The sequence below is a fragment of the Pygocentrus nattereri genome, chromosome 23 (genome assembly GCF_015220715.1).
Source record: "Pygocentrus nattereri isolate fPygNat1 chromosome 23, fPygNat1.pri, whole genome shotgun sequence".
Taxonomy (NCBI): Eukaryota; Metazoa; Chordata; class Actinopteri; order Characiformes; family Serrasalmidae; genus Pygocentrus; species Pygocentrus nattereri.
In genome coordinates this window covers 5400437-5419814 of record NC_051233.1, presented here as the reverse complement: position 1 = coordinate 5419814, position 19378 = coordinate 5400437, and the positions used below count along the sequence as shown (strand labels likewise).

Genomic DNA, 19378 nt, shown 5'->3' with positions numbered 1-19378 from the left:
CACTACAGGGATCTTCTGCGGATCCAGCCGAGGCTGAACAAGACCGCCATCCAGACAAGGAGGAATTGTGAAACAATATTGTGCTTCCCCTTCAGTGACCTCAGGTATTCTTGGTTTAAAAAAACTGCAAATGCTCTTGTCGACCTTTAAAAGTTCTAGTACAACAGCTCACGGCAGAAGGCGGGCAAGTCCCCTTGGACGCAAACAAATTCTAGAAGTTTTCCTGGAGAGCACGGAAAACAAGGAGTGTCCCACAGCAATAAGAGAACGGAGACTTTGCTGCGAGCTGTAATTGCACTTAGACAACCGAGGGAATAATTGTCACCATCAGTCCTTGTTCATTACTCTAAATAGTAGAGACATGGAGAGCGGAGCAGGAAAAAGAGGGGAAGAAAAATGTTTAGCTTTGCTTTTTGTCACTGAAGGAAGCATATGGCTTTCTCTCTGAAGTATGGGATGATTCATGGGGCTCCGAAACAGCCAGAAAAGCTGTTCTACGGGAAACGCGAGGGCACAACTATGTCCCACTTGGAATGCCATGGATGGCAATGGTTTTTCGTGTATGGAATTTGCTTGCCAAGTTGGCTCCGTCAGCCTTGTCACAACATGTCTAAAAGGTACTCAGAGCAAAACTGAAAGATTATAACAGCCTATTACATTTAAAACCACAAGTAAAATTCCCATAGTTAAGTTAATTTCTGAACGGTGACGTCAATCATGCCCTAGTTCTTTGGCCATTTGGTAAAGAGGGAGTGTTGAATGCCAGTGCATCCCTCAGAAAACTCAACACCAATACAGAATAATCTATGTTGAATTCCACTTTGAATTATTAAGTACTATTAAATATCACTGGAAAACAAAACACTTTTACAGGATCGACACCTCAGGCTTACCTTAAATTTGACGCCGGATTGATGCAGGTCTTGGTCACATCAGTAACGTTGGGGTTGCAGCAGTCATCGTTATCGTACTCGTAGTTATCCCAGTTGCATTCGGGATCACACACTCCGTTTTTCAGCTTGTGATTCGGACAGCGGGTCCTGGGCCTGCAGTAGCCAGCATCAAAGCCTGTCAGGGTGTGGTTACATTCAGGGTCACAGTCCTCATCGCCCACCTTACTGATATCACAGTTGGCTAGCACCAGCCGGCAGCGTAGCGAAGAGTTGCTGACGTTGTGAACCGTCAGCTCCCATGTGATGTTGTACATGGCAAAGGCCTCGTTCAAGTGCTGGTGCTGCAGATGAATCTGCTGATCGGTGACAGTGGGTCGACGAAGCTCATCGTCAAAAATGTTAACCACCCGGTAGCGCACCGTCTTAGGCCGACGGAAGCTCCAGAACTGGTTGTAGTTGTGGACGACCTCCACATTATCACATATGGTCTGGCCACAGGCTGGGGGCTCCAGTGTGGTGTCCAGAGAGCCAAGACCAGCCCGAGGGCCATCGTCCGGCTGCGGAAAACTGCCATCCTTCACCGGAAGCCACTTGCGCTCAGGGTGCTCAAAACTCTCCCGGATGACCAAGTCAGCTTGGTATTGCAAGTCCTCATAGCCATGCATGTGCCTTATGATCTGATGCTGGGGTAGGGCTTGACGCCACAGGGTGACCTGCTCGACTGAACCACGGTAGTTGTTGTTCAAGGCATTTCCGCCCAACATCAGCACCTTTGGGATTCAGATTAGATTATATTCCAGTTTACACAATTACACAGATAACTTTAAGCCAAGTCTGTAAACATTACTGACTCGAGGCGAGAGACTACAAGTAAATAGAGCAAGGCTACAGGTATCACAATACATTTCTGCCAGCTGATTATGGACATTCTTGCAAGTATTTTGGTTACTTAAAGTTAGATATGAAGATGAGATCAATCTGTTCTTTGGATCATAGAATTAAAACGTCTATTTTTATTGTGAAGACAAACTCCAGGAAAAGAAGTCAGAAAAGAACAGGCCTCAGAAATCGTGCACTATTGTGGGAACATTTGATGGACAGAGTTGAGCCGTCAATAAAGTTGCTAACTTTTGCACAAGTGGATACAAATAGATAAAACATGCTGTTCAGTTGCGGTATGACATGTTTTGATGGCAGTTTAGGAGAACATGTTATAAACTGAGGGGACCAAAACCATCATTTCCCTGTGGTGTATTTAAATACAGCACAGTATGCAAGGCTCAACCTACAACTCACTAGAAATATCTGCATATTGATAATCTCCACTTATAACGAGGGACATTCAATTTTTTTTCAATGATTTAAACTCAGCCAGTGCATAGAAAAGTAACCACAGACTTACCTTACACTTCTTGGTAAGAGCGCAGAAGACATCTCCAGACTGTTCTCTGCTAACAGCAGTCTGAGCACCATTCACAAACAGTTTCATATAGAGCCCATCATACGTGATTGCCACGTGGGCCCAATGGCCAGGCAGGTAACGGGCGTTGGAGTGGATGGAGGTCACCTTATGTGCTCGGTCAGTCTTGAGGGAGAAGAAGAAGCGTGGGTCCCGGTTGCCATGGTCGCTTACTGACTTTATGCCCAATATCCAGCCGCGATCACTTGAGGCATAGAAGCACTTATCGAAGAGGCCTGGGTAAGAGAGAGGGCAAATGTATAAAAAGGGAAATATATGAATGATAACTCTGTCAGTGGTGTGAACTTTCGTCGAGAGTCTAGGCAGTCCATAAAGCAGGGTACAGCTCTGGAGGGGCACGGGAAGGTCCCTTACTTTGAAGGTTTCTGACTGCTTAAAAATAATTTCCTGATGCCTGTGAAAAGTTATTTTATCATGTGCCCAAAGGCGCCTACATTTTCCACCCTCATTTCTTTTCTTCTTTACTAATTTTCAGCAGACGCAATCTCTACGGCAATGAGTATCTTCATCATGTTATGCCATATGTGTGCTAAGGCAGCAGCACATCAACAGCAGCACCTAAACACAGTATAAGCTTGCTCAGGTATTCACGAAGACTGTGGCTACTTACCCAGCTAGTGAGGTAGGTGAGGTAACTAGAAGTACGATACGTTACAAAGTTGAACAATTCATTGAGTTAGCAATCAAATATTAAGCACTCTGGCTGCGATAGCGGCAGTGAAGTAGGCCGAATCTTGGTTATTTCTATTGTAATGCCCCCTCCCTCCCCAACCTGTAACCAGACCCCACCCACCACTCCCCCAAAATGACATTTTGGCTACAATATGAAAAAGATTTATATAAAGCTAAAGCAGTGATGCCTCTTGTAAGTTCAATGCAGCTTATAAAGTGTAGATAAAGTAAAGTACTGTATGAATACTGGTGTCACCCAAAGCTTCGATCTAGAAATTGTGGTTGTTAGGCCAGAAATGGTGGCGTTCTGCAAACGCTCCATTATGTTAGAGGCACCAAAACACCTTTTTCCTGTTTCCGTTGGAAAGCATGTGTCAGGTTCATCACAGTGATGTGTTTTTACTGAAATCGCTCTGGTTCACTCTTAAGGCGGAATTCCATAGATGTTTCCGAAATATCGGCATAATTAAACGTCTAAGATGTAAACAAAGTTGCTCTGAGTGGTTTGATGTAAAATGAAGAACTTGCCCCTGCGGTTTGTGATGGGGACCAGACGTCTGAAGTGTTTAATGCCTCTAAAAGCTCCTTCAAAGAAAGTTTTTACACGAAATGGTTGTGATTGTGCTGCCTCATGATGGAGACGTCGCTTCATGATAGATCGAAATAAACCATATAAACACATTTAAGGCAAAGAGGTGCATGCAAGGAGTTCGCAAAAAGGGTTTACAACAGTTTGATCACTGTATTACTGTAAAAAAAACCCAGAATGCGCGTTTAGGTTCACAGGTGGTTTTGAACAGTAAATAAAGTGGCTTTATTTGTGTTGTAGTCATGGCGACCCCTGGTTCCCATCACCACCACTGTAAAGACATCTGAGTGAGTGTGTTTCTCTACAATCAACCATTTCACATTAAGCTGTTTTGAATGACTTTGTTTACATCTGAACCACTGAATTATGCAGAGAGTTGGAGAAATCAAAGTTCAAAATGTCCCTTCAAACCTCTCTCTCTCTCTCTCTCTCTCTCTCTCTCTCTCTCTCACTCACTGGGTAGATCCAGCAGAAGGAGTGTGGTGTTTATGCTGGCATGTGCATGTGCAATGAGGCATGCCTTGCATGTGGAGATGCATGTGTTCACCAGTTATTCTTGCGAGAGACATGCTTACAACAAGACTCGGTCACATACACAAACACAGGAGACTCATTAAGCCGCTAAGAGGCCTCACAGAAGTATTTGCCTTGAGTTTGTGTACATCGTTTCTACATGAATGAAACAGATGTCATCGTCGCCTAAACGACGTAAACCAAAAGAAACCCCTGTGCTAGTACATCTCATGCACATGGACATGCTGTAATGACTCTTTGTAGTGTAATAGGCCGAGACAGGAAGACACAACAGAGTCCTTCTCGTGCGTCGCTGAAAGATAACTTTGTATCTGATCTGACCTCCCTGGATCTCCCCTCGCCTTTCAGGGTCGTGAATGTGTGAGAACATTCTCTCTCTAGGTCAACTTCAAATGAGCCAGTGCTCTCAGAGCATGTGGGGCCAAAGCCAGGGGTCAGCCCTGTTAAACATTACAGGCTTGCCACGACACTGCAAGAAAAGTCTGCCATCTGTCAGTGTGCACATTCAAACTAAAAGGTGTGCTAAAATGCCTGTAGGGCCTATTATGTAAACACATGTCAGAAGTCTGCCACGCTCAATTAATCTAACACATTACATTTCTCCAGACGAACTGTGCAGAGCAGTCTGACCATATAGGTGTGTGTGTGTGTGTGTGTGTGTGTGTGTGTATATATATATATATATATATATATATATATATATATATATATATTGCTGCTGCTGGAACAAAACCTTGTATATCCAGAAATGTAGCTTTACAGGAGAAGAAAACAGGTTATTAACTTTTAATGGAAATAAATGGAAAAATATTCTTTTCTAAGTCATTTTGGATCATTAATGTTGATCCATTCATAATAAAATTTTGACACAACATTATGTCCAAAAATGAAAAACAATAGCAATGAGATATGTGAGGGGTGTACTTACTTTTGTGAGATACTAATATATATATATATATATATATATATATATATATATATATATATATAATGTTAACTTTTAAATTTACAGGTGAAGAAAAAAATGGCAAAACTTAATTTGAAGGCTGCCTACACAGGGACTGCATTACACACAATAAGCACTGAATTATGTATTTATAAAGCAATGCTTGAGTATTTATGGACAGCTTCTGTCATTACTCACAAGATGACATAAGATGTTTATTAAGTAAATGACATCGCACTGACACAAGGGACCTTAAACTGAAGTGATGCACAGTTTGGTTCATTTATAGCACTGTTATAACTATGTCCTCATGTGACGGGCTTATAGCTATGCAGAGGCCTAGATAAAAATACTATGTCAGTTGTATATAATCATAAGTACAAAAGTTCAGTTTTCAATGTGTTACTTAAGGAATAAATGTCTGTCACACGTATGTCAACACTTTAAAATGCCAGGCTCACTACATTTACTTCATAAAATATCCTATGTCATCTTGCGATTAATGGCATAAGCTGTTCATTAATATGCAACTATCGCTTTATAAGTACATAATTCAACAATTATTCATGTGTTATGAAGTCCTTATGCAGGTAGCCTTCAAATAAAGTGTTACCAAAAGAACATACTTTAATTTTAATGTAAGTCAGTAGCACCAGATGTTTTTCCAAGTCATTTTGAGTTGTTTCTTTTGGTCCATTCATCATGAAATTTACATACAATTTAAAGGGCAACAGGTATTTCCAAATTATGTCAAAAACTGAAAAATGTCAAAAATGGAGATATTAGATTTTCGGTAACACTTTATTTGAAGGCTACCTACATAAGGGCTTCATAACACATTCATAAGCGCTGAATAATGCGTTTATGAAGCACTACTTGAACATTTATTAAGTGCTTATGTCGGTTCTCGAAACCTGACATAAGATGTTTTATGAAATAAATGACCTTGTACTGACATAATATGAATAAATGTTGAACATATTTACAGCACTAAACATTTAAAACACTACACATAACTATTTATGTCAGCATTCTTAAGATGACATTGTATTAATATCAGGTGAAATATGCCTGGAAACCACCCCCTCTTCCCTCCATGGCATGGATAAGATGATTGATGCAATTATGTATAGGGTTTAAATGTGTTTAGTGCTGTAAATATGTTCACAGTTTATTCTTATTATGTCAGTAAAATGTCATTTATTTCATAAAACATCTTATGTCAGGTTGCGAGAACCGACATAAGCACTTAATAAATGTTCAAGTAGTGCTTCATAAATACATTATTCAGTGCTTATGAATGTGTTATGAAGCCCTTATGTAGGTAGCCATCAAATAAAGTGTTACCAGATTTTCTTCCGATGACATGATATACATAAATTGTCTTTACATTATTGAGCAAAACACCCTCTTGTATTCAAGGAGGGATTCCATGTTGGCTCGCTAATCCAGAGTTGTATTGGCTGTTCTTTCATTGTAGACGCACTTCAAAAAAATGTTTGGTTGAACAGTTTTATAAATCCTCTTTCCTAGATTGGTAACGCGCTCATCCACACGATCTTGCTGATCTCCTCTTTTGTCTTCAGAAATGAGAAATGAGTAACTGTTCACCAATCAACTGGGAAATTGGACAGGTTTTCAGATTTACAAATACCTTATGGCATATTGTAAACAATTTTCAGATGTATCCTAAGCATAGTTACAGTTGCTAGGCTATGAAGCACCAACTGGGTGAACCAGTCTGCTACAGCACCACCAGGCCTATCAATGCCACATCTCTAGTCAGTTAAGAATACTAAAGACAGAAGCTTGTCGACTGTGGTTGAAGTAGCTTAAGAATGACAATATGATGTGATAATACGTTTATTTTCCAGGACCTTCCAGAATTTTTATTTTTTATTTGGTCCAAGAGGTTAATTAGGGCATCCCAGACCCATCAAGACCCCTTGTATTTTGCACCTTGCTTTGCAAAGTGTCAAAGTTTAATGATGAACAGACATATAGAAATGATCCAAAATGACATATAAATGAAATATAGTCAATTTAGTCACTGACTTACACTAAAAGTTAAAAACACTTTTTCCATCTACGGTTGCTCCAAAATTTCAACAACAAAAGAATTTCACACAAAAATGGTCAAAAGTGGAAATTTTGGCCATAATACAGCAAAGAGTCAAACATTTAACAAATAATTGGACCAATGATGAAAACGAGAAACAGTGTTTTTGTTTCTGTCGCTCTTCTGAGTCAGTTAGCGCAGATGTGTTCAAGCAGTTTGAGTCGCAGCAGAACAACAGTGGAAAAAAATCCACCACATGAAACTCTCATGGTTTCTACATGGACATCAGACAAGCAAGCATTGTATTCCACTGTTTATGTCTCAAGAGGACGAATCCTGCTATAAAACAACAGAAGCTAAAGGAGTATCTGCAAGCATCTTGATGCTGTCTGTAGCCTCTGGTTTTGAAATTCTGACAAAATGCATAAACGACAAGCTAAAAAACAATATTAAATTCATTGCCTTGAATGACCAACCATTCTCTACAGCGGAGGACGCTGGATTTCGAGGCACATGTGGTAACCTGATGTTAATGTATGTGAAGCTTTTTTTCAATGCCAACTCAGGTGTGTCCTATTGGAATCAGATTTTTAAAAAAATACTTTCGTTTGATATTTGGTTTGGGTTTTCAGCCACCTAGATCTTGAATTTTGGTTTCAGTTTCGGCAAATGGGCTCTGTTGTACATACTGTTGCTATGCTGGACAAGATTTACAGCAAAAATCTTATTCAACCTAACAGATTTAGGTAGAATTCAGGATTGGCTACAAAACCTAAGTATCCAGTTACACCTCTGAGCTGGACTGTGCTGTTCTAGCTAATCAAACCAAGGCAGGTTGGAAACTAGAATGAATCTGCCATCAAGCTGCCATTAGGTGACAAAAACTATACGCAATCTATCCTAATAGTGTGACTCTTCCCACATATCCCACACATAAATATTTACATTTATGGCATTTGGCTGACGCTCTTATCCAGACCGACTTACAGTTCGATCATTTTTACACAGGTAGGCCAAGGTGGTGTTAGGAGTCTTGCCCAAGGACCCTTATTGGTATAGTATAGGGTGCTGCCCTGGTGGGGGATTGAACCCCAGTCTACAGCATAGAAGGCAAAGGTGTTAACCACTACACCATCCTTAGAATCACTCCAAACCTTTGTATTCTAACAAAATCTGAGCTTCCCATTTGGTTGAATGGGATTTTTGCCACAGCTCTCTAAAATATGTCCAACCTCACAACAGTTGCCACGAAGGGATGCAAAAGCTTGGACCAAACACATATTTCACAGCCTGATTAACACTGATATCAGTTTGAGAGTTCACAGCAGTTGTGAGATGCCTTTGAATCCTCAGTGCCTTTAAAAGGGAATTCACAAACTGGGCCTCATTCACAAATATATTCCTGCTTTCTTTTCTCAAATTCCTTCATGAGGAAGATCCTAAGTAAAAGTGTACGTCAGATTCATGATGTGTTCTTAAACCTTATTCTCACCTTTGCGCTCTTGTGTGGACATTCTTAAGAACAAATCCCAGACAAGGAAAAATAGTAACTTTCTATGAATGCCATGTTTGTAAGCATTTAGAAACACATTCATAACATGTTGTAATGCATTCATAAGGCATCATAAACATGGCTATAAACATTTATAAAAAATGCATTACACTTTATAGTTATGCTTATTATGCATTGTTAACATAATGCATTATAAGCACTGTTTATAACAAGTTATAAGAGCTCATAAGCTGTATTTGTCCGCTCTAAGTAAAGTGAGTCGTGCTGGACTGAAGCCTCGTCCAGGGTTAAGAGTGAAGTATTTACTAAAGAATTTACTGAAACACTAAAACACACACAGTAAAGCTCATTACAGGCTTCAGATGTCAGAGTTTAAACTAGAGCTGCCCTCAGAGTTTCACCCAATGTGGGAAAGTCAATGTACACAACTGTTAATGTGCACCACCGTTAGCCTGGCACTGACTTAACACTGTATATCCAATAGAACGCCAGCAGAAACCAGCACTACTGTACTGTAGCATTACAGTGAAGTGTTCTAGTGCTTGATGTTAGAAACAGTGAACAAATTACAATGACAGTGCGCGACTATCTCGCCTCGTCCTCTCCAGGCCTTCACTCCACAGAAACTTCATGCTCAGTGTGATGTCTGAGGGGGTTCAGGGGAGGGGCTGATGGGTACTCGGTTTGCTGTGATGTAATGTAGTGTTTAAAGTGGCAGCGCTGGGTAAGAAAAGCACATTGTAGTAGTGATTCTAGGCTGGATGGCCTGTTTGGAGCATCTGAACATTCAGGACTGAAGCCCTGAAGATGCAGCTCTGACAGCACCAGCAGTGAGAAATAAAATCTCAGGCCGTAAATAAACTCCAAGCTGGGACTGACTTCTTTGGCTCTGACAGTACAACATGTTCTTAAGACTACTTATAATGTATAATCAACATGGCTACAAAGTGTTATTTTATCCATGTTTATAATGCCTTATGTATGCATTATAACATGTTATAAATGTGTTTATATATGCTGACATTCATAGAAAGTGTTACTGAAAACATTGGTGAATATCAGAATCTTCCAGAACAGCATAAGTGGGTTTTAAGAAGAAGTGAATGGTGAATGAGGCGCATTATGTGTAAATTTCGGTGTAAATCAATCATGATGAAAATCCATGTTGGATGTGAAATCATTATAGAAAAGAACTGACAGTGGTGGTGATAAGAACCAGGGCTTGTGAAGTCTCTAACACAAATATTGCCCTTTTATTTACTTCTCAAAACCACCAGTGAAGCTACACATGTCTTCTGAGTTTTATGTTATTTGGACAATGATAAAATAGTCATGAATCTGAAAAAAATTCTAGGTTTTCCCAATACCCTAAGTTTACCTGTCTAACTTGAATGAATGTTAGGCCCTCTTTTAGAAACATTAACCTTTTTGGACGTCTGGTTCCTATCACCACCACTGTGAACAACTCAGTTAGTTTCTCTAGAAAGGAGGGAAAAGAGCAGAACTCCCATTTAAGACCACCACAGAGCCCCAACACAGCAATACAGCAGTTTAAGCTCAGGCCAGAGCCAAACGCCTGCAGTTTACCTATGACAACATGTACTAAAGAGATTTTAAACACTTCTGATGTTTAACTCTTTCAAATCTCAGGCTTATTAAATACTAAAGCTTATTATTTAGTAATAACAGGGACTTTGGTGCAAACTGGCTGAGTGATTCTTAGGCTATACAAGGATGTAATAAATTGTTGGGCCTGTCAGTTAAAGCAAGGGGTTAAAGCCACCTGTAAATTATGAAATGGGAAAGCTTCCATGATCCTTCACCTATAGACAAAAGCTGCATGCAGCACAACACAGCCTTAAAATGACTCAACAGGTCACTAAAAGTCATCTATGATAAAAATCTGTTGTTGCTAGAACTTCATAACCTTTTGTCGTCATGAAGGTCAATCTCGTCCAAGTGCTGCGTTTTTTTTTTCCCCCTCACACTCATTTTAATGCGAGATGTTCTTGCATGGTGGGCCCAAGGAGAGAGGGCCAAGCACAGAGCATGTTTAACTGAACTCTAAAATAAAAAGATTTCAACTTTATTGTGACTATTAGACCTCAGGTCATTCACTGGCCTGCCAGGGGCTTTCATCAGAGGCCAGTTTTTTTGTGTAATGGCCTCGGCGCAATTATACGAGACTAGATTCTGCGCATAGCCGCTGACTAGTTGCTATTCATAAGCCGAAATCCGCATAAGCGATCCAAATCGTTTCTCCCCCTGTAGACATACAAACATTGCCTCAGCGCTGTTCAAGGTCCTGAATTCACTGTACTTGGTAGTCTGTCCAGGCTGCTCTCATGCTGCCTTTCTTTACACTCAGGTTCACGGCCTTTTAAACTAGATGAAGTCCTGCAGTAACCCAGTTTCACACAAGTGCTACAAATCTGTAACAAATGGGCGACATTGACTAACTGTTCAGCATCATAATCAATCCATTCGGAGATTCGAGTCTTCAGTCGGACTCATCCCAGTGCCTTGTTTAGACTGTTCGGGATACAATCTGATCCAGACAGGCTACAAGCACTTGTGTTTATCAAACATGCCGCCATATCAGGTCCCAGGGCAAGCACTTTGTTCCATCTGAGCCGTTTTGATTTTGGTGACCTGTGCTGTAAACAACATGATAAACATAGTAAACCCTAAACCTCTATTCTTCGAAATTTAGACGCGAAAGGAAAACAACAGCAGTCTCGAGTCAGGCAAAACAACAACAATGACAACAACAACAACTGAGGGGAAAAAACAGCTGCAGCAAGAGTCGGATATTCTCTCAAAACAAGCGGATGTAAACGGCCTTATGCCTCGCTTCTTACCACCACGCATCAGATTTAAAAGATTAGGTATTACCACATTTGCCCCTAGAGCAACGTAGGCTTACGTAGGCTCTTTTTTTTCCCGAGCACCACAGATATTCAATGAAGGGAGGCAAAACAATAGATTAAGTGCATGCCGGTACACGACAGGGCTGTTGAACAGTGCGTCCGGATTGTTCTCTTAAAGGACAAACTGTTTGACAAACATGTGACTCAACTGTGAAATTGCCCAGGGCCGTTCTGCAACTGCCAATATCTCGAGAGACGTTCTCTTCTCTTTTTTCCCACTCTCTTCAACAAGCCTCGCCGTCTGAGCCTGAGCTGCTACAAGTTTCATAAAAGATGACATCATCCCTGGGAAAAGAGCAGGCTGGTGAGGAATATTGCCCTCAGATTTGTAACTCTGTCCGTCATTCCTTCAGTCATCAAGCGAAGCTTCAAATGCAGAGCTTATCTGCATATGGGAGCTGGAGTATGTGAAACATATATAGATAAATATACATATGCTTTTAAAATGATGAAAGCCTAAGCAGGTTCCTGTCTGCTTGGTTTGTGTTTTGAGATGGCTACGCCCTCTGTCGGCACGGGATGGAATGGAAGCCAACGGAAATCCCGCTTTCTCTCCACAACACAGACACGAACGCGCTTGCAAATCACTCTGACTGGGCAGTGTTTCAGTGCAGGGCTCAAGATGGCACAACCCCACTTTTTCCTTTCCGAAACCCACGTTAAAACCTTGAGCACTGTCCGATACGGATGCCAGTCGGAATTCTTTTCTTTGGAACCTACTAACCCTTAAAATGAGCTCTTTTCATCGGGACTCCTTCACTCATCCAGACCCTAAACATGTTCAAACAACCGGAAAACTACACACATACATGGCATCACTCGCTGTGATTTCAAGTTACAAGATTTGATTTCACTCCCTTCCAATATCTGATCCAGCATCTGCTGAAATCCTGATGCTGGTGCCATTTCTGTCCTACAATGGGGCAAAAACAGACATTGTGCACCCCAAATATACTTCTGGACATATCAAAGAGGTGCGCTGGCCAAACAACACTCTCTCCTCATTTTTCCACTCAAAGCTGCTGCCCCTCCGTCTCTCTGAAAGCTCCCAGGATTGCATGAGGCTGAGTGCGAAAGTTTCTACTTTTAACATGGGCGGGAAAACCCTGGAAGTCCAGCCTCCCTCCCCCTCTCTCTCTCTCTCTCACTCTCTCGCCCTCTCTCTCTCTCGGCTTACAAACTCACTCAGTTCAGTCGGTGTCAGCTGTCTGCGGCGAAACACTGAGGCAAGTGTAGCACATCCACTGAGTTAACTCCTTAGGCACATCCAGACTTTCGTAAAGCACTTCTAGAACGTACGAATAACTCAGTTAGGTTTCTATTACTGACAAATGAGCCTGGCAATTAAACTAAACGCTCAGTGTTAACCTTCCTGCAGCTCATTTAATCTTAAAGAGCTTCCTTCACTTCATGCAAAAGCACCACACGCACACTTTGGATTACCACACACTGGTTTTGCCCTGCTGCACACCCTTTGCATCGACTTACATTGACTTATTCTGCATTGCTGCACGCATTTCTTGCATGCCCGCACACCCCCTCAGCCTAACACCCTGCTCTACGCGCACTCTTGCGTGCGTAAACCCTCCGATGGGGCTCGGAGCCTGGCAAGCAGCGCTCGAGGTTCCACACTCCCACCTCCACCGCATCCCGGATTACGCCTCAATCCCACCCGCTCCTCATCTGGATCACATCTGCAGCAGCTTTTCATGCGCAAAAGCCAAACTTTTGTTTTGCTCACCCAAAGTGCCTTCCTGCGCTCCTGCTCACTTCACCGCCGCACACAAACCACTCCCGACGCCGTGCATCAAGCAGATTTGGACGACTACCAGAATGAAGCATATCGCATCAACCGCGCTATTGTGAAAAGTAAACAAAGTGAAAAACAATCTTGTGTTGGTGCAGCACGGCTCATTCAGGGGGAAATGTCAACATCGTGACGACTGGAAACCCTGGAATCAATGAGCTGTTTTGCTCAGAGCACCACAGTTTAACCAATGCCAGCGCACACTTATTTACACGACTGCAGTTTTTCCAGTGCACTTTTAGCCAATGCACTATTAATTCTTCCATGTGCTACAGTTGTTGGGAACGCTCTTCTGCAGCATGTTATTCATCCAGTGCATGAGTTTGCTCAGTGCACCTCTATCCAGTGCGTGGAGATTTCCAGAAGACCTATTTATCAAATGCAGTGTCCATTATAAACGCACTATGCTTTTACAGTGCATTCAGTGCACACTCATGTATCAGTGCATGACCGTTTTTGGTGCACTTTTATTTATCCAGTGCACGACTACCTTTTTTAATGTAATACAGCTGTTTGGCACATGCGCACGCTCCCCGTGCATTATTTATCTTTATCTAGTGCACTATTATGTGCAGGACACTTTTATCCAGTGAACTGTTTTGCGCAGCACAGCACTACAGCTGTCCATTACGCTCGTATTTATCCAGTGCAGAACAGTTTTTAGTGCACTCTTATTTGTATCCAGTGCACTAGTACTTTTTAATGTAAAGCAGCTGTTTGGCACCTTCACATCCAGTGCACTATTTTGTGCAGCACACTTTTATCCAGTGAACTGATCTGCGCAGTACACTTATCCATGGCACTGTAGTCGTCCATCACATTCATTTCGCAGTGCATTTGTATTTATCCAGTGCTCTATGCCTTTTAATGTAATACAGCTGTTTGGCACGTTCGCATCCAGTGCTTTGTGTTTATCCAGTGAACTAATTTGCGCAGCACACTTTTATCCAAAGCACTACGGGGGTCCATTACGCTCTTATTTATCCACTGTAGTTTTCAGTACGTTATCACTTCTTCAATGCGCTACTGTCACTCCATCTCACTCTTTATTTATCCAGCGCACCTACCTGAGATTACTGCGCGTGGCCGTTGCCCCCCCTCAGGCTTTACCCACATGCTGAGGGTGAAGTTGCCCCTCGGCACGTCCACCGCTGGCCGCAGGCGCAGCTGGTCCCCCCGGCCCCCGAACCTGACCGCGCGGCTCCTCTCGCGCTCCTCCTGCCCGAGCTCTCCGCCTCTCCTCCTGCCCGGTCCCCCCGGCGCGCGCCTCTCGGGTCCATGCGCGGAGCGCTTCCCGCGAGGCAGGCGCGTGCCGCAGGCTCCGGGCTGCGAGCTGAGCGCGGCGGCCACGGCGGCCTGGCGCGCGTGGGCCAGCTCCCTGCTCACCCGGCCGTGCCGCGCGCACACGCACACCGCCAGCACGGCCAGGCACGGCAGCACAGCCCAAACTTTCATCGCTCTATTTTTCTGTCTGTCTCTCTGTCTTTTTTTTTTTTTTTTTTATTCGGCTCTCCCTCCTCCAAACAACGCGCGAGGAAGGAGCAAAGGGGCACGAGCGCGCGCGCGTGCGTCCACGGTGCTCCTCTTCCACCTCTCCAAAACTCCTTTTGCGGTGGTCGTTTATCAGCAGCAGAACTCGAGTCCACTCTCAGTGTCCACTCTCCTCTTTCTCCTCCTCAGGCCAGTTCATCAGTGCCACGGCTCGCGCTGGGTGCCCCTCTCTTAAACCTCCAAAAGTCGAGCTAAAGCCCCTCGCGACGTTATGGAGAGCTGCCGTGCTGATGCTCTTCCATTGTTGCGTCCCCCCCAGCTGAACACCTTTCACAACGCCAAGGGTCCCTCGCGCTCTTCCTCCTCACTCTCGCGCGCTCGGCTTGGAGCAACAGCGGCTGTAGTTGATTCATTTATGAGCTCCACGTTGCCTTTCTGAATGGATCCAAACGGGAGGGGTGCGCGCGAGCGTCTGTGTGTGTGTGTGTGTGGAGGGTGGTGGTGGTGGGTGGGTTGGGTGGTGGGGGGGGTGTTGAGGGGTGAGTAATAAGTAATCAATCAGAATGCCCCCCTCATTTCCCCCTCCCTCCACTTCATTCCAGCTCCATTTATTTGCAGAAAGCCAGCTCGCTCGCCCTCCAAAGCGCCTTCTGTTTTTTCCTCTTCTCTTTCTTTCTTATCCGGCGTGAGAGAGAGAGAGAGAGAGAGAGAGAGAGAGAGAGAGAACAATCAGCCAAACTTGTGTGTCAGGTGAGCAGAAGTTGAGACGCGCGAGAGCATCGCAGAGATCCTCGCTGGGTTTGGAGAGGAGGAGGAGGAGGAGGAGGAGGAGGAGGAGAGAAAGGAGGAGAGAACAGAGGCTTTACGAGCAATGCGCGCGGCGAGGCTTCCTCACTCAGACCCTCGGGCTTAAGTGGTGGAGAGTGTTTGTTCACCCCCTCCCCTCTCTCCTAAAGGGGCGGGAGGGGGGGGTGATGGGGGGGAGGGGGGGGGGGGGGTTCACAGGTAAGCCATGACAGGCGCCCTGTCTCGTTTCTCCAACTGCTGGCTGGTGCTGGTGGAGGAAAGTAGGTTTGTCGCCCTCTAGTGGCCACTGGCCGGAAGGGGCTCTCCGTGTTTCAGTGGCTCATGGGCAACACTGACCACTCCACAGTGGTGGGCAGAGCACCCACACTCCAATAGAAGTACTGCCCGTAAAAAGTGAAAGTAACAAAACAAACAAACAAGTTTCAAAGTGCCTGAAACTCTTCAAAGGAGGGCTGATTTTCCAGCACAAGCAAATGGTGAAGAAGGTCATTCAGAGTGGCCTGTAGTGAAACACCCACAGATTCAGAGCTGCTCACACTGGTGGTGATAGGAACCAGACGTCTGAAGAGGTTAAAACCCAAAGCCAAGGCATTAATAGAGATAGTGATGAGCTCTCTCTCTCTCTCTCTCTCCCTCTCTCTCTCTCTCTCTCTCTCCCTCTCTCTCTCTCTCTCTCTCTCTATTACATATACATATGGGACAGAACCACAACAACAACAACAACAACAAAAGGTAGCAGGTGTCTAATTCAAGCCAATGGGCAGTTTTTACAAACAAACTAATGTACGTTGTGGACATTTGAAGGGGTTTAACCGTTACCTGCAGCTAATGTAGTCCATTGTTTTATGATCTATACAAATAATTTGTTAGATATTGTTTTTATTTGAAATTATTTTTGAATTGTTGAAGTATTCGGCGCCTGTTTTTTGCCATTGCGGTTTTGGCACATCGTAAACAAACAAAGTCCTGTTGGGGTCATGGAAAAGTGTTAACTAAAAATAAAATAAAAAATAAAACGCACAGCTGGCCCACAGATTTGTGGAGATTTTTTAATGTGGCCCTTTCAGTTGTTGAGCTTGACACCCCTGATTTACGGGGTGCTTTCTATTCTAGTGTTTCAGTCTCATGATTTTTCTTCTTCCCTGCTCCGCATAAACGTAACCAGAGGTGAAAGGTGGATAAAATGACTCTCCTTACTTCGGAAAAAGAAAAAAAATGGAACCTTCACTGAGATCCAGTTTCCCCTGAACTCCTGGTCCCACTTAAACTGGAGGAAAGATACCAAATTTTTAGTTCTCTGACATTTATATTTATCTCACTCAGCCCCTCCCCCTAATCTGAGAGTCTCTCACAGCATTTAAAAGCAGAGAAGCCCACCGGCTCTTCACGTCAGGGTGGGTAGAGGATCCCCTGGTGCTGCATAAAGAGGAGATGAACTCTGATCATAGGAGGGAAACGACATCAGCTCATTAACACAGATGTGATCAGTGCCGGCCTTCAGAGAACTTTAGCTGATGTTATCAGCCGAGAGATGAACAGTCGGCCCCCTAACGGAGCTGCAGACCCCCGGGATAACTCTACTCTCTGTTTCTGATTTAAATGAGGTTTGAATGGAGAAACGTAAGCGTTAAATATCAGACTGAATGTTGTGGCTCGGAAAACGACGTCGTGTCTCGACAGACGTGATTCTGTAAATTTGGCAGTGCAGTTAGTTCAGAGTTCAGCTCCAGTCCTGAAACCCCTGAACTGCATAACTGGGTCTCCTGGTTAAAATTCCTGATATTATCAGCTGATTAATCCCTTCTGGAGCTGAACGAGGTGTGAACAGCAGAGAGAACCACTGAACTACACAGTGCAGCGGCTCCAAACCTGGAGTGAAAACACTGAATTACAGGTCTCGTCATTCTCGCCTTGCAGGCAAATCATTCACAGCACACATTCACTCCCTGATTTGCTCCTCCAAATGGGGGCGACTCTACAGTTTGACATCACATGAAGCATGAGAATTGGGATGTGTCTGTCTCAAACCCTAAATGTACCCTCATGAAAACAATTTTTCAAAAACTTTTTACAGATCATTTTGATTTCTTTTCAAGTGAAGCTGCAGATGTAAATTTATCATGAGTTTCATGTTTCAATTAAATAAGATAACATTTCAAAATATCCTGTCCTATGTTTTCATGTCACCACCGAAACCCAGAGTTTAAGTCCATAGAAGGAACCTTATTTTAGCCACACACCCCTGCATTTTACAGCAGACTGCATCCCGGTCCCTCATGGCCACGTGGTGGGATGTCAAATCCCATTGTATTGAAGTAAATGTGTCACAAAAAGTCTGAAAATCAGTGTGGAACATTATGAAATGCCACTACCAAAACATTTTTTTGCAATAAAGTAACTTTTGTAAAGTAAAATTTGTGTTTTAATTACAAAAAAAAGGTGCTGTTATTTTGTGTTCAAAGGTCTGTGTTCTAGTCTTGTAATGGGAAGCATCTTCTAGTCCTGCTCAAAATTAGATACAATTGTCACCACTGAAACATTCAGCAAAGTTTTGTCGTGTCATGATTAAATGCCTAGTGACAAAAGGGAATGTTTAATCATTTATCTCAACAAACTAATAATAATTAAGGTATAAAGCAAAATGATTTTAGTCTAAAATCCAAGTCGGTTCAACGTCTGGAATGTGCTTCAACTCTGACTTCGAACCAATTCAGTGCTAATGTCACACTCCAGCTAAAGGTGGAAAGGCCGTATGATATATTTGAGATAAAACAGATGTTTAGCTCACTCTTTCTTGCTCAGTGAACTATTTCATGCTGCAACAAAAAATGGCAACCCACTAGTAGAGAGATTCTGTCTGCTTTTCATAATAAACGAAGTATTTTGCTTGGACTATGCAACATATTTTAATAGTATTGGACATGGACTCGCCACATTGAGACAATAAGAATCAGAGTTCCTTTTAAGGCCTCTAAAAGTTCCCTCACAGGATGTTATTACATGAAATGGTTATGAGTACACTGTCTGATGTCTGAGACACTGTTTTATGATAGTTTGGAGGAAGGATTTTGGCCTACAATGTACTTTTAAAAACTCATTCATGGTGGAGAGGTACGTGCAGGACGTTGTGAGGCAAAATAATCCTCACATGTAGGTTTCATTGGTGCTTTTGTGTAGTAAACATACCGTATGTATGTTGTAGACTGGTGCTCACCAACCATGTTCCTACAGATCTATGCAGACTTTGGCTCCATCCCTGTTCCTCCCCACCTGATCCATGTAATTACTGCCTGCAGAAGTTCTTGATTACCTCAATCAATCAGTCAATCAACCTTTATTTTGACTCGGAAGTACATTGAGGGCAACCCTCATTTTCAATGTAGCCGAGCATTTACAAAAACAGGGATTACCTGAATGTGGCATGTTAGATTTGTGATGGAGGTGAAAGTAAATCTTCAGGAAGAGGGTTGGTGACCACTGCAGCAGACCCCTGGCTCCTATGACCACCACTGTGAAGAAATCAGAGTCAATACGTTCCTCTATAACAAGCCATCATATCAAGCCCATTTTAATGGCTTTGGCTACATTCACAATACAAGCCTCATTGTTCAAATCCAATTTTTTTGCTCAAATCCGATCTCTCTGACACGATGGTTC

General features: G+C 43.1%; 1 protein-coding gene across 2 annotated transcripts in view; it reads right to left on the bottom strand.

The window, feature by feature from the left end:
* Positions 1-15354, bottom strand: part of pappaa (pregnancy-associated plasma protein A, pappalysin 1a) — a 154457-nt gene extending 139103 nt beyond the window's left edge. For both annotated transcript variants that reach the window (XM_017723163.2, XM_037533561.1), the window contains exons 1-3: positions 14491-15354; positions 2296-2588; positions 894-1663 (exon numbers count right to left, since the gene is read on the bottom strand). In XM_017723163.2, coding sequence (XP_017578652.2) covers positions 894-1663; positions 2296-2588; positions 14491-14878 — 1451 coding nt within the window. In that variant the 5' untranslated portion in view covers positions 14879-15354. The remainder of the gene's footprint in view (positions 1-893; positions 1664-2295; positions 2589-14490) is intronic.
* Positions 15355-19378: the final 4024 nt, after the last annotated feature.